General features: G+C 40.9%; 1 protein-coding gene across 1 annotated transcript in view; it reads left to right on the forward strand.

Moving 5' to 3' along the window:
- Positions 1 to 2559: 2559 nt before the first annotated feature.
- Positions 2560 to 16696, forward strand: part of hk2 (hexokinase 2) — a 35818-nt gene continuing 21681 nt past the window's right edge. Inside the window, exons 1-7 of the mRNA XM_079567332.1 lie at positions 2560 to 2843; positions 6821 to 6983; positions 7661 to 7809; positions 10378 to 10497; positions 10781 to 10876; positions 13430 to 13529; positions 15381 to 15564. Of these exons, the coding sequence (XP_079423458.1) occupies positions 2772 to 2843; positions 6821 to 6983; positions 7661 to 7809; positions 10378 to 10497; positions 10781 to 10876; positions 13430 to 13529; positions 15381 to 15564 (884 nt within the window). The 5' untranslated portion in view covers positions 2560 to 2771. The remainder of the gene's footprint in view (positions 2844 to 6820; positions 6984 to 7660; positions 7810 to 10377; positions 10498 to 10780; positions 10877 to 13429; positions 13530 to 15380; positions 15565 to 16696) is intronic.

A 16696-nucleotide genomic window follows, 5' to 3' on the forward strand; every position in this document is an offset into this window, starting at 1 on the left:
GAAGAAAAATTGCATTATGGGAAAAAAATTAGTTTGTCGGAAATGGATGAAATTCGGTACAAAAATAGTTGATGGCGTCCCGATCCAAAAAGCCAATGAGACCCATATCGTATTTTGTACGGTGTTGCCATGGTGACGCCCGGGGCCCCCCATGTTATCTAATGGGGCTGACACATGAATCTCACATTATACAACATTACAGCGCGTTAGCGCCCCCTGTCAGGAGCTTGTGGACAGTGGTCATGGAAATACGGCCCGTTAGGGTCGTCTGATGCCACTTGTGAAATTAAAAAGATTACGGGCGCGCTAGCGCCCTCCGCAGGCTGGAGCCATTGCATACATGGAGAGGCTAAAAATGTAGCTTAGATGTTTACTGACAAAGATTAATGGCACATTTAGGCAATAAAATGCAGTCTGGCGACCTTGGTACGGTTACATAGATGCGGCAATAGAGGTGCTAAAGGAGGCACGGCCCGCGAGGGCCGTTCGATGCCGCTTGCGGCTTTAATTCTCTGTTACTTCTCCGCAAAAGTAACTGCATTGGTACTCGAGTTACAGTATGATAAAATAACTTTTACTGGAAAAAGTAAGTAACAGAAAATACTGCAAGAAAAAGTGATCCCTCGACATAAACATAAGCCTGTTGTAGCCACAGTAAAAGCTTTGGAACCAGCATTTGCTTTTAGTCTCTGACCAAGAGCTCAGCCACGACACAAAAAGCCAACACAGAAGCTTCATCATAGTTTGTGTTTTTCGTTTTATAAAAATGGAACCAAAGATCACAAAAGAATAAAAACATTAATAAAAATAGAAAAACAAGTTCAAAGAAGTAATCATTTATGTGACCATCTGTACATTCATTTTAAACTTTCTTGAACCCCATTGAAATCTTTAATCTCAGATTAAGTTAGTCAATCATCAATCATTAGTTAATCCTTATCCTTTTTTGGTTTCAAAAGTCACTTTGTGATACAAGGCCAAATTATATGTTGACCATGACCTTGTGTTTCAGCCCGTTATAGCTTGTAATATAGGCTCCCAAAAACATAAATATTGCACAGGGAGGGAAGCGAGGGAGTTCAGCTTGATAGCCTGGTGGATGAAACTGTTCTTCAGTCGCCTGGACCTGGCCCATGGATTACGCACGCCTCGAAAGGCATTACCTTGAAGTAGGGCTGTCACGATAATTACTACATCAACTAATCGTTCAATAAATAACAGATAAACTATATATTTATACATACATTTATATATACATTTATTAGCATTTCCCCCTATCTATTCTTTGTAAAACTTAGATTTTTACCTGAAGCAAATTGAGTTGCATTATATTTCATGTTTATTGCAGCTTGTGTGGTATTTTAGGATATGATTATGCACTTTTCGGACAAAGGTTTACTGCCATTTTCATACCTGAGAGCTGACAGTATCTAGTATCGTTAGAGTCAATAATATTGTTTATCACAAATTTTGCTGCCTCAATATATTGAACTTCAAATTTGTTATCGTGACAGGCCTACCTTGCAGGGACTGTGTGATGGGTGTGTAGGGTCCCTGGTTTCTCCTACCACTAAAATGTGTACACTAGGTTTTCCTCTGAGGCCAGGACTTCCCGCAGATTCTTAATCTCAGTCATGCTTTCCTGGTTATATAAAGGTCAAATAAAATAAAAACAAATTCTAAAGGCTTTGCGGGTGAGACAGGTGATGTCCTTAATGGAGGGGAGAGGGGCTCCGCAGATCTTTTCTGCTGCTCTCACGATGCGCTGAAGGCTCCTGCGGCAGGACACAGTGCTGGCGCTGTACCACACAGTGATGCAGCTGGTCAGGATGCCCTATGGTCCGCCTGTAGAAGTTGCACATAACGGAGGTTGGGACTCTGGCTCTTCTCAACTTGCGGAGAAAGTAGAGACGCTGATTACTTTTCTTGACCAGTGATGCAGTGTTCATGGTCCAGGAGAGGTTCTCTGTGATGTGCACACCCAGGAACTTAGTGCTGGTCACCCTCTCCACACTAGCACCGTTAAGGTTAGTGCATAGACTAGTGACTAGGGCAGTGTCAGGGATTTTTTTTTTTTTTTTTATCAAGCAATGTATAGTACAGTATTACAGTAGTATAAAATCATTGAACAACAATAAAAAACAACATTTTACAGTAGCTGCACATGGAAATCACCTCTAGAGTTTAAAACAATGCTTTGCTGGACCAGTGCATCATAAAAAAACAAACAGTAAGAAGAAAGAGAGGATAGGAAAGCAAAGGAAAAAAGAGGGAAATAAATAAATAAATAATAATAATGATGAAAAAACAAAGGTATATTCAAACGCTAGGGTGTTTCAGGATTTAAATAAAGACATTCAAAGCTGTACAGCACTCTACAGTCTTCTGTTTGGCAGTGTCAGGGATAAGCTTATTGGTTGATATATGTATGACGTTTCACTCCCATGACTTGTTATTGGTTGATGTACCAATTCACCTACGAAAAAAAGGTTCCGCAGACGGAACCTGGTCGCAGCCAATCAGCGTCCATGAAAACAGTGACGTAACGTGTTGACCAACACCAGGAAGTTGCTCTAACTTTTCCTACTGTACATTACTCCGCCTTTTTGGCTTCATTTATTATGCCCGTCTTGGCCGCTAACTCTGTGAATCAATTAGAAATCTTGAATGTTTTGTACTGAGCTAATACCTTGAAACTTCCGTGGATAGTCACAAAATATCGTGGAGAAGCGCAGACCTTACTAAACTAAAGTCGTCATAGATCACTGAAAATGTCATCTCCGTTAGCGCCCAGTCTGCTGGCTAACTACTCCATAGAGCTCCACGATGTGCAAGTTCATAAGGTAAGTGATAATTGGATAGGCTTGTAGTTATTAACAAGATAAATTACGTCTCTATTTCTTTTGGTCATACTTTTTAACATTAGAAAATATCGCAGACAACCTTGAGGTGTTTTTATTGACTGCTAGCCGTGTGGCTTTTATAAACTCAATGGTAAACAACAATGGTAAACAAGTCCCACAGAAGGCTATACCACTCCTCAATATAATGCTGCGCCTTCTTATAGTTAGATGAACCTTCAGACGAAGGTGACCCATCTCCAAAAACTAGCTTCAAGCTAGTGCTATCACAATGTAATTATACTTTCACTACAACAGTAACAGCTGAGTTGATAGATAAATCTGAAATGCATTGATCATGCAGGTTATTGACTGCAGTCTTAAACCAGTGAAGTGGCAGTTTATGAAGACATTTTCATAAAGCAGTTGAAATTGTGGCATATTTGTGACTCACTAATTTTTCATTTGGTTTGTTTTCACACTTTCTTTAATATATTTGTAATAACGGTGTTCTTGTGAAAAGTGTAGTGTCATATTCTCTTTAATAATATAGTTTGCTTTCACATAACATTTTAATATTATAGAGCAGCACTCCCAATAACTTGGAGGTGATTCATGGTTAATATTGCTGTAATTACTAGGCCTAGCTAGGCTGGGAATACCCATGCTGCTGTGGGCCTGGGGACTGTGGCCGAAATGTTCGCGTGGATTTGGGGACCAATCACAGAACGAGGAGGGACGGCAAGACAATGATGAGCTATTCGACATACGGAAGCTTGTAGTTTGCTTACGGATAAAACTTTTTTTTTTAAAGATAATTTACAGATCCAATATGACAGCAGTGATTAAGCTTTAGATCGTGTTCTATATAGTTTAGCTCAAAAGTTTACAGCGGATACGTCATACGTCATCCGATACAATTGATAAGATTGGCTATGGCTGCGTGCAGACACATAATTGACATTCGTAGCGCCCAATAAACAGCTATGGACAATCATAAACCACACCTCTTCTACAGGAAAATGAATTGGTGGTCCCCAGACTAAATATAACTCGTGATATTTTGTCTGGCGATAGCCAGGCTAAGGCCAAGCTGTGGGGGGATAACAACATTTTTGCTGTGAGCAAAAAGTAACTACATTTGAAAAGAAAGTTGGTAAAACAGACTTAATTTTAGAGAATGTCATGATCCCCGAGGACCACTGGAGCACAGCATTATACTCAGAGAAACAAACTTAAATCTTAAATAATTTAATGATAATACATTTAATTTGTAATTTGATAGCGTCATAAGAATTTAGGTCTACTGGTACTCAAACCAGAGGATGCAAGTTAAGTGGGGCAGTACAGTCTCAGCCTCCTTTGGGGCGCACTCAGGGGGGCTGCTGTTTCCAGCATTATTTAACTTGTACATGGATGAGTTGTCGAATCAACTGAATAACTGTAAAACAGGCTGTGTATGTAATTGGTGATACTGTAGTAAATCATCTCATGTACGCTGACGATTTTGCCATTTTCTCACCCAGTAGTGCTGGCTTTCAAGAACTGTTAAATATATGTTCGGATTATGGAATCCAATATGACATATTGTATAATGCAGAAAAGAGTGTTGTTTTGATCTGCCGGACAAAAGGGGACAAGGATCTGTGTTTCCCAGTTTTTGTCTTGTCATTTGTCTGGACAAACAATATTTGGGGCACTTCATCACAGATCAGTTTTATGATGACGGTAACTTTAATCATCAGTGCCGTGCTCTTAATGCCCAAGCAAACCTTCTTGTCAGAAAATTTCATATGTGTTCAGACACTGTAAAAACTCAAGTGTTCAGAACATACTGTACACCTTTGTATACAGTCCCACTGTGGTGCGGATTAAAAGGGACTATACAGAGTTTAAAAATGTTAAAATTATGTATTTTCCTCCCCCTACATGTTCCAACAGTGTCCTAATGTGTAAAATGAGCCAAGACCTGTTCACCACAGCTGTCTCTAAAATCCTGCACTGTCACTCAAAAAGGTGTTAATTCAGGTCCGAAGTGCCCTCATGCACAAGCTTGATATAGAAGGTGCAGTTACACGTATGACCTGAGGTGGCAGTAGTGAGTATAAAATTGCGAACTTGCATCTAGCCCCTTTAAGAAGGCTTCCATGAAAAAGCTCAAAGTAGCTTGTAGTGATGCATTTCGAATCCTCTTGAAAAAGCCAAGGTACACAAGTGCCACTCTATATTTTTCTCAGGCTTGTGTTTGTACTTTTGATGCTCTCATGAGAAATCTGATGTACAGGTCTATGTAACGTTTGAATGAATCACAGAACATTGTTGTTTTGCCTGGTTGCCCGTGTTTTTTTTCTGTCCTACAGATCAGACGGTGCTGCTCTTTACTGGTCAAAATCTCTTTCATTGGAGAGCTGGCTCCGAAATGTACCAATAAATGTTTTATTATTTGACCAGGATAGTCCCACTGAGATTAAGAATCTCTTTTTTAGGGGAGTCCTGGCCCCAGAGGGGAATCTATTGTACATGTTTGACGTGAGGAAACCTACGCAGACACGGGGAGAACATGCAAACTCCACACAGAAAGGTCCCGTCCAGGTGGGAATCGAACCCGGGACCTTCTAGCTGTGAGGCGTGAGCGCTAAGCGCTACGCCACCGTGCCGCCCAACGTATACTCAGGGAGAACATGCAAACTCCACAAAGTAGACCTTCTTGCCGCCTCTGTGCTGCCTGTGGTGTTGGCTTGCTGTGACTGTTGTCGACTTGTCTTGACTCATAACTGGATCGAGCCAAGACCATGAACATCCATTGCCAGTCTTTAACTATGTCAGTTTTTGTTCAGAGACAATTGTCTGGATTAGCGTTTCTGTGACAATGTGACCAAAAGTCAACGCTTTGAGAGAATTTCTGTTTGAGCTTTGTACAAGCTGCATAGCACATTGCTTGGTTTTGTCAGGAGGAGTCAAGCTGTGTTTCTGTGAGTCACTCAATGTCCTTACAAAGATGTCCATGAACAGAGAGCAACGCCCCAGTACATCCTTTTTTCTCAGGATGTTTTCTGTGCACGCAAAACTAGTCACGAGTACAAGTACATTGGACATTGTTGGCACATTTAGGGGGAGGAAATTTTTCATTTTATTATTTATTTGATTAATTTAAAAACAAGCAATTAGCATGAATGAAAAAGAGCAGAAATAACTTATAATTTCTGCCCCCTATTTTAGTGGGCAGTTAAATCTGTGGCGGTAACTATGGTACTGTATAGCTCATGGGTCATGCAAAACAAAAGTCTTCTCAAAGAAACATTTTTCATAATGTTCAAAAGTGGTGATAAAATTAAAAAAAGATATTTATATTGGCTGGCTGAAAAGACGTTGGGCCCAAATATATTAAGGCAGAAAAAATCCTTATCTTACCTCATGCAAGGCTCTCTGCTGTGCTGTCCTTCTTTTGCTCTCTTTTTACTTCTCAACTGTTCTTCTCCATGTTGTTTTGGGGTGTTTTTGCACCGGTTCCCATCCTTTTACAATCGTGGTTTTGCTATTTTGCAATGGTTTCCCTCCTTGCGATAGCCTATCATCGTCTTCTTCCGACTTCATCACTGATCTCGTTTAGTCCGGTCAGTGTTTTAATGATGTTGTTGGAAACATGTTGCTGGTGGATCTTCAACATCAATATTATTTTTAGACATTTGTTTTGAAATCTATTTAGTTTCCTCTCCTCTTTCTCTGTGATTTTCCATGTTTCACATCCGTAAACCAGTGCAGGGACATGACCCCTCATAAACAATGATCAGGTTGAACGATTTCTTCCAAAAATTGTAATTGTAATTGATCTGATATACACTTACATTAGGAGAACCCATTAGTTGTGGATAATCAATAGATCACAGAAGCGTGAGCTAAAGTGATAATTTCTCTGGTCAGGAACAGTTGACTGCATTTGTAATCTGTACATCATGTTTTAAAGCTCTTGGCTCTTTCAGGTGGATGAGTACTTGCAGCACTTGCAGCTCTCGGATGAGACGCTGATGGATTTGTCGATGCGTTTTCGCCGAGAGATGGACAAAGGCCTGTGCAGAGACACCAATCCCACAGCAGCTGTCAAGATGCTGCCCACGTTTGTCAGCTCCACGCCCGACGGAACTGGTAATTAACCTTTCCTGTTGGCAAATTTTCCAGGGTTGTACGGATTCACTTTCCTCACCATTTGATTCGATACAAAAGGGTTTGTGCCGGTAAAGAACAATGTGACTCAGACATTTCAGTTAGATTCAGTTTTTGGTTCATTTGGTTGATTGATTTTTGCACCCCATGGATTTCAAGTGCAAAATAGAGTCCCTAATTGATAAATCCGCAATGATATTTAGAAGAAGCAGCTCTTTAAGCTCTGCATATAGCAATGGTGCAACTTTAGGCGATGACAGTAATCCCCCTGATGGACTGCTCCTCGTCAGCGAGCTCCTTCCCTCAGTCCCTTGCTCTGTTCTTCAAAAAAAAGGCTGGAAATGCTTTGCACTGTGGTCACACTCTCCCATCATCAACACAAGATTTTGGAGAAAAATAATGTATCTTTAGACCCTGCAGAAGCTTATTGAACTAATGTCAAAGTGAATGCGTGAATTTTCTGTTGAAATAAAAGTAGATGTAGTTAGAATGTCACTACCTTTCACCTTAGCTTATTGTTGCGGACAGAGAAAACATTATGCTTTGTGCCAGGTTTTGTGTCATGGGTTCGGATCCAGTGATTACAAAGCTGTTAATTCCAAAGTAGGGAGCGACATGTTACGTCATTTAACTTTACTTTTATGTATTTATTTTGTCAGAGCAAGGTGAGTTTCTGTCTCTGGACCTCGGGGGAGCAAACTTCAGAGTGCTGTTGGTCAAAGTGGTGTCGGGTGAGAACCGCCGAGTGGAGATGCAGAATGAGATTTATGTCATCCCCGAAGACGTCATGAGAGGCACGGGCTCCGGGGTAAGAGCAGATCAGTGTATGTGTTTATAAACTGAACTAATCCTTTGCTTTTGAGAAGTCCAAGTTGGATTGTAGTGGTAGGTAACTTCAGTCTGGAATGTTCTGCAGAGTTATTATTTAACCAGAAAAAAATAATTGGGCCGCTAAAACATATTTATTTCAAGGGAGTTCAGCCCACAACAGGCAATGATATTAACATATTTGAACAGTACAATGATTTTTCACCGAAAAACAGTGACAAACCATTTGTGATAAGAAATAGTTACATCTCTGTGTTTAAATAATTGCATAATGCCTTAAGACCTCAATGCTTGTCGGAAATAAAATATACAGCTGGGATAGTCCCACTGAGATTAAGAAACTCTGAAATCCTTGTCCGCTTAAATTATGTGACTGTAAACGACTTTGGGGGTTACTTACTAAAGCTTTGCACAAGTGCAAAATGAAGTGCGTACTGAAGTGGCGCAAAAAGTAAGTGCAGTTGAAATTTGCATCTCTAAAAACAGGGAGATTTTGCCGTGTTCCTTCCTGCTGTCCCGTATCTTATTTCAAACTCGGGAAAACCTAATATTTAGTCCCACATTCAACCGCGCTGGTTAGCCTCCTGCAGCATGTTTTTCACCACATCCCTATGTCTGTGCCTTGTACGCTTCAACACGTGAGAGATGCACCTCCTCGAACCAGCGCAGGGTACCACAGGGTACCACAGGGTGAGCGCGGAAGCGTTGTTGTTGTTGTTTTTTAAGTAAAGTAACAATTGTAGTGCATTTCAATCAATTAATCTTATTTATTTATTGGTTTCTTTGGTCAGGACAGTGCATGTTAATGAACATACATGATGGGTCTCATGCATGTAAACACAAATCAAAGTTTATTCATATAGCACTTTACAACAACACCAGGAAGACCAAAGTGCTTCACAGAAAGATAAAACAATGTAAAAACACAACATTATCACATCCTAGACATACATCAATGTGTTTTAGATATTAAAAGCCAGTTTGAAGATATGAGTCTTTAATATGGGCTTTAAAAGGGACTGATCTGTGAGAAGACGCAGACTGAGGGGCAGCTCCTCCACAGTTTAGGTGCGGCAACCACAAGGAACGATCACCCCACTGTTCGTACCGGGACCTGGGCATTTGTCATTTATCGATCATTACTTTTCAGACATTTGAAAACAGCCACATCCTCTGCTCATCAGGTTTACAGCACTAATAATGCTCACAGTTTCTAACGGTAAATCAGGTTCAACGTGCTCACAAAAGAGCACATGCTCATTTTAAGTAGTACTCGCAATTTAGCGCCTAACTTAATAAATGTTCATCACTGTAGTCTCCCCAGCTCCTCTCACTCTGCCTGCTCTTTTGACATCCATGTTCTGCACAGCACTGAAAGCACAGTCTGTCATGGGCTATTGGCAACTCAATTACAGTGACAGCGTTGTTGCATCATACGGTCATTATTTGTTCAGGCTTTGAGAAGCAAACTCTCCATTAAAGCCTCGGTATGTTCACTCTTGTCATGTAAGTTGTTTGTGCATCAAGACCACTGTGGGGCTATTGATGGGACTAATGTTTCTTCCTGTGTTAATTGCCGCTGTGTACTGTTCCAAATTGGTTCACACATTATACTTCCACTAATAAACCTCTTTGTAAAAATAGTTTGCCTTTGAATTATTACAGGGGGAAAGGTTCTGTGACAGGAATTGAGTTAAAATAATTCAGTAGAGACGCGGACATGGTTAAGAATGCTGGCAGACACTGCTGTCAAGCCATTATTGTTCTGATGCCTCTGAATTATCTCAACAGCAGCATGCAGGCTGTTTTTAATTAGACCAATTAGACCAACAACATTAGTGCGTTTCCACTGATGTTCAAGGGGAAAACAGGAAGGATTCTAGCTTACTTCCATTGTTTTGCCCCCCTTGCCTTGGACTTCAAAACAGTTGTGCATAGAGTGAAGTACCGTGTGAGAACCATTTATCCTTCACAGAAGAAAGACTGCAGCTCGTTCAAAGCTCAGAAAGCGACGTTGTAATTCCTGTTTTAGCTTTTCTTCAATACACTCTACATTTTAGAACTGATTTGAAGTGATTTCATCAATTTATAAAGCACTAAGTGGTTCAGGCCCAACCGGCATCACCTTTGTAACACATCAATTATGCCCTAAAGGTTTCAGAGGCTCTCGTTGACTTAGGTGTTTTTGTTCTTCTGTTGTTAGCCTTTGTTACAACTCTGTAGATGAATGAACATACAGTATCTTTGCCCACAGGAGACAGATCGAAGATGTTTTACTTTCAATGTATTTTTAAATTGTTCTTTATATTGTTCTTCTTCTAGTTTGGTTAAAAAAAAAGAAAAAAGTATGAACTAAAGGTGGACTTGACCAAACAACCCTATAAAAGAAAAAAGGAAGAAAAAAAAAGCCTGAAAGAAAACAGGACATCAGTATAACATGCTACTACACTGTCACCAGAGGAGACATCCAAATACCTAGAAACGTTATGTAAAATTGTGCCTTTTAGTGTTTTGTGACTTGAATCTTACTCTTTTCATTTGTTTGCAGTTTTTTGACCACATTGCCGCCTGTCTGGCTCAGTTCCTGGAGAAAATGGGTATCAAGGAGAAAAAGCTCCCTCTGGGTTTTACTTTCTCGTTTCCATGTCAGCAAACCAGAATGGACGAGGTGAGTCAAACCTATGGCAGCTGTTTGTCATGCAAAGATATATTGTGTCAGAATGACGCACAGACCCCCCCTACTGTTTCAGGGCAGGTTCTGATACCAACCACAGGCTGTGTATAGAAGCAGCAGTATATATCGTGCTGTATTAGGCTGAATTAACCACGATGCAGTCAACAGCCGTGCTACCACGGACTGGTCCTTTTTTTGGAAAAAGACATTGGATTGGTTCAGCGGTAGTTCAGGGTCTCGTCGATACAATACCTGTCAAATCTGTGTCTTTGTGCAGGCTGTCCTTATGTCATGGACAAAAGGCTTCAAACCGACTGGAGTGGAGGGGAAGGAGGTGGTCAGCCTCCTGAGACAAGCCATTAAAAAGAGAGGCGTAAGTGCACACACCTTCAGTGATCCTTTTCTGTAATGTTATAATCTTGTATTGTGTACAATTTAAATAATGCATGATAAAAACCTTTAATACTAATTTACAGCACTTAGCCCAACAGTCATAAAGAAATGATAAAAACGGCAATGCATTTAAAGACAGATGGTATGAAATGTATATTTCTTTTCTCCTTTTTGTATTCTTGTTTTATTATTTAGTAGGCAGGGTATCCGTGGGGTCTTAAAAAGTCTTAAAAAGTCTAAAATTCAAGAATCCAAATTGAAGGCCTTAAAAAGTCTAAAATTCGGCCTATTTGGTCTTAAATCCATGGTAAACTGGTCTTAAAAATTAACGTTCAACGACCCAATTATTTTCGCACAATTTAGTTTGAAAAGTAGACAAATAAATGCACAGAAGCACCGATGAGGAGCCCGGTGCCGCTCATTTACATGGTCAACGCGTAAACTCACTGATATTTGAGCAAGGCAGAAGGACTCTCCTTCGGAGCTTTATCCGCCCAAAAAACGATTGAAGTCAGCAGTGTTTAGGAATCCAAAACATGACCAGTGTGTTGTCGCTGATGGACGTCCGTAATGCTACTGTCGGTGGAAAGTTGCAGCAAAATGCGCTGATACGTCCAATATGAAACAACGTGGAGATAATCCTTGGCTGTAAATATCCAACTAAAGGTAATGAACTGCATAATTTCCAATAAAGTTTGTCCAAACGTTCGGAAACACCCGCCACAACTGGCTCAGGATGGAAACACAAAGCTAACGCTCCTCTGCTCAGTGACAGAAGGAAAGTGAAAGCACAAACACGAGTCCTGTTACTTTAGAAACACGTTTCTCAGTTTGTTCATCAAAACATCTGACAAAGAAGTTTAGAAAACATAAAACCTAGACTAGATTCTGGCCTAATAATAATATAATTAAAATAATTATGATAATTAATTAGTTGTAAAGTGTTTTGTGTTATTCTATGCAAACGAGTCGAAAAGCTGCTTTTATTTTTAGAAACATTGAATGTTTACCAGCACAAGTATTACAAAGCATTTTAAATACAAAAACTAAATATCTGTTGTTTTCTTGCATTTGTACTTCCCACTGTGATATCAAAAACAACAACACTTGGATTTTTGTGACAGTGGTTTTCTTTACAGTCCATTTATATATTGCGCGTTCAAAAACAGGTCTTATTTTTGACATTTTGTGGTCTTAAAAAGTCTTAAATTTGACTTGTCCAACTCTGCAGATACCCTGAGTAGGGGTGTAACGGTTCAGCTCTCTCATGGTTCGGTTCATTTCATGGTGCAGGACCCGCAGTTCGGTGCATCACGGTGCAAGTACAATGTAAAAAATAAGACGTTGGTTTTGAAATAAAATAGCATAAATGTTCATCATTAGACAATATTACTATTCTCAGAATAAAATTGGCAATGCTTTCAAAGCTGCTTTATAATGAAATAAAAAATATAAAACAAAATTGTAGCACACTCACCGAGCAGCGCGTTCGATTTGAGGCTCGTGTTTGGGCTATTCTTGAACAACATTTTTGCTCGTACTGTTTTGGAGACAAAGCTTTTGAGGCCAGATTTTAACCAGGATTGGATCCTATGCCTTTGTCTGCATCTGCGACAATGCGCGGTGCACTGGATCTATAAATCACCACAGACATACAGACAGACAGACACACACGCACACACATGCATTGCACACACATGCACACACATGCACACAGTATCTCTGTGTACGAGAAGAGAGAGCGAGTACATTACATCCTGAAGATGTCATTTAATGTGTGCACCATGTGGTGTGGTCTGTACTTCACAGTGGTCTGCTGAGGGAGCAGCAAGAGACATTTGCCAGATTGACAAGCTGAACAATAAAAAAAAAGAGACAGGACAGGTCGTTAGGGGCAACCCAGCCCAGACAGGTAGAAACATATACTAATTAGTCACGGTTATGAGATCCTGGATCCACCTCCATCTACTTTTAAAGACCTTGTATCATTCAGTGTCATTAACAGGGACATTACAGAAGATAGGATAGTTATCAGCACTGTAATGCGCAGAAGAAACCAGGTTATACAATAAGACACAATTGAGATTTTTTTTTATATATTAGTGCCAAAAGTACCAAAAGGTTTCTCTCTCTGAGGAGCTGCTGACTCTGTGAAACAGTATATGGTCAATGAATGATTGTTAAAATAATCCTTATTTCATTTATGGCTAAATAATCATTAATGTTATTTTGCATTCGTTTGAGAATGAAATAAAATTGCTATCATATTGTGTCATTTCTGTAATAACGTCTTAACTTGGCTCAGAATGACACACAGCAGAGTTGACCAGACTTGAACGGTCAGGCTAGTGCAATGTCTTGAGATCATGTCTCAGGTCTCGTACTGATGATATTAAACTCCTCCTGTGCAAGAAATATGATATTTAATAATGTCATATTTCAGAACATTCCAGAATTGTTTATCAGTGTGTGTATTGTCCTTGTATAGCTAAAGTAATATAACAAATAAAAATGTATTCTACACTCCATGTAGGATTTCGACATTGACATAGTGGCAGTAATCAATGATACAGTGGGGGCCATGATGACCTGTGGCTATGACGACCAACACTGCGAGATTGGCCTCATTGTTGGTGAGTAGATGCTGCAAAAGTCACCATACAAGAGCTAACATGTCTAAAGGTAAAAACTGCAGAGGGCCTCAATCAATCAACACAAGTAAAAAAGAAAGATCCCTGTTCGGGCAAAAAGGGGCCAAAAATGGATGCAACCATAGCTGATGTGTTTCAAATCAATACGTCTGAAGTGTATAGACGTAAAAGTGTGCGCATTGAGTTGCCTTGTGTACGAAATGCGTGGTATGAATAAAGTTGCCTTGCCTTGTCTTGCGCAATCCCCCTTCCCAAAAGTCCACGGCATCGCATCCCCCGTGAAAGATCCAAAAATCCCACGTGGACCTCCCAAAATATGATGCCATTTTCCTGATTAATATTTTCATAAATTTCCATAGTAATTTACAGATGTGTGTAAAAAATGTGGATGATGCTTTGTGGCCCCAAGGCAAAGCAGAGAGAAAAGTTGTAGGGAATAAGCGATCACAAAAGGTGTACAGTGTCCGGTGCGTCCACTCGCTTGAATTACACATAAAGTTTATCTTTCGCCTGGTGCAATAACCCCATTAGTCCAATATGGCTGCCACCTTGTATACACACACCTGCTGTATCGGTGTTTGTGGCCTGTGACTAGAGAGTGTTGCTTACAAAGAAAGAGGCTGACTGAGGCATGGTGTGCTACAAAAACTGCTGCTTCCCATTCGTAGCGGTCAAAAGACAACGACCTCTATTTTACCATGCCACTGTGAGTTAAACACTGAATATACAGATGGTCCCATTCTAGATTATTCTGTGATAGAACATCCTTCGTCCACAGTGCTCCACACAATCTGTGCTTTATCGAACTCAGCTGCTGTAGAAATCTGCACATGGGAACTCAACTGCTGTCACACCCTCCCTAGGGGAGATGCGATCCTCAGCAGCAGCACACCACAAGCTTTATTTAGGAACATTAAAAAATCAAATGAACAATTAAATGACTCATTAGTCTTAATGAAATCAGGCAACAACAAGAAAGCCCTGGAAGACCTTGGTGTTTTCTGAGCTCATAAATTTTGGTAGTAGTTCCGTTTTTGATAAGCTCAGAGGATTCCAGTCTGATGACGGTGATCAGATGATCACTGAAACATTTTGATCAAACATAAAAACATTTCCAGTTGACATTGTATTTTGTCTTTAAAGAAATAGGCCATGAACTTCCAACGTTGATATTCAAAAGTAAGTCAAATAGCTTGATTAAAGCATGATATCAAACCTTCAAAGGGACTACATGGAGTTTAATGCAGGTAATGCACAAGCTTGATATATAAGCTGCAGTTACGTGTAAGACCTGAGGTGGCAGTAGTGAGTATAAAAATGACTAACTTGCATCTAGTCCCTTTAACTCATTGACTGCCAGCCATTTTCAATCAGAGAGCTCCCCACTGCCAGAGGTGTATCAGGATTTTGAATGTTTTTTCAAGACCCACAGAAAATTTAGGTCTAGGTCTATCCACCAAAAGAAAGATTAGACTCTCTTCTTTCATCTAAAAAAAAAAGTTTGTTTGGATTTCTTTCCATTCTTTAGTAATCGTCCGTAGAAAATAGGTGAAATCACCCAAAATGCTGTTTTCTGACGAAAACGAAAGAGCAATGCTGCCCCCTTGTGACTCAATAAAATAAGTTGTAGTTCTTGTATTGAGTCACTAGCTGGCAGCATTAGGCAGCACAACTAAGATTTTAACACCAGACATGCTCAAGGCTTTGCTGCAGCTGTTCCCAATGAAAAACCTAATTGACATCTATAGATGTCATTGGCAGTCAACGGTCGGATTTCAATTGACGTCATTGGCAGTCAATGAGTTAATGATTGTGTCTAATTGTGATTTTAAGGCACAGGGACAAACGCCTGTTACATGGAGCAGATGCGGCATCTGGAGATGTTGGACGGGGACGAGGGGCGCATGTGTGTGAACACAGAGTGGGGCGCGTTTGGTGATGACGGGGTGCTCGATGACCTGAGGACAGACATCGACAGAGAGCTCGACGCTGGATCTCTCAACCCGGGACAACAGCTGTGAGTGCAGGCAGGACACAAACGAGACCTCAAAATAGCATGATGTAGTATTTGTGGGATTCAATTTGTGGAACTCAATGGCTTTAACGTTACAAGCAGTTATCAGACTGCCTGACTGTTTTTCAGTGAAATATAAATACATTTTTGCTGACCTGACAGCATACATATTAGTGATGCGCGGGTTGCGGGTTCCACCGTGGACCCTGCGGTCTGGCCGCGGTTCGGGTCGGGTCGTGATATTCTCCTTTGATCGCGGGGCGGGTTGGGGCGGGTCGAAAAATGACGGTCGTGGGCACACTATGCCTCCGTACGCGCATCCATTGAATTCAGTCACAACTTATTCCGTCGTCTTTACAGCAGGTTTTTGGCGTAAATATACGTCGGATTTTCATAAAACAAGCAGCGCTTTTGTGGAGCTCATGTCTCCTATTTTCCACCGTATGTGCGACTGTGTGTGACTTCACGTTAGGCCGACCTCTGCTCTCTTCCTCTCTCCCTCTTGCCCAGCGCTCTTCGGAGGGAGAGAGAGAGAGCGCGCGCGAGGGGCTGACACGCCGGTACTGTTCATACGGATCATATTTGTAACGCGGAATATTTAATGGTTGCGGGTGTGGGGCAGGCTGTAAAAATAGAACAATGTTGCGGGGTGGGCTGGGTCGGGTTAAAACCTGCTCCAAATGTGGGACCCGCGGGTTGAAAAAAACCCTGACCCGCGCATCACTAATACATATGTCTACTGTGTCCTGCTGTTCAATCACTCACACACCAGTTCATACACACTTGCCCTAGGACACAACGGCAGTGTGCACCAGTCACACTTCCCAATCCCACGTGAGGGAATGCAATACTCATACCACTACAACACACAGTAATTACAGCAACAATAATGCCAGGGACATCTGCAAGCCGTGAACACAAATACCGCATGTTAGTGATGCGCGGATCAACCCGAAACCCGCGGTCAGCGCGGATTCGGTCGGGTCGGGTACCTCAAAATTACGACAAACTTCGGGTGCGGGTGGGTCGGGTTAAAAAGTGCACTTTTTTTCCCCCTTTTATTGTTGGCTTTCTACATACAGTGCATGCTTATCCTTAAATGCCACACAAAGCCGGCTATATTTTGTTGAATGTT

Source organism: Gobius niger (assembly GCF_951799975.1).
Source record: "Gobius niger genome assembly, chromosome: 1".
Lineage (NCBI taxonomy): Eukaryota > Metazoa > Chordata > Actinopteri > Gobiiformes > Gobiidae > Gobius > Gobius niger.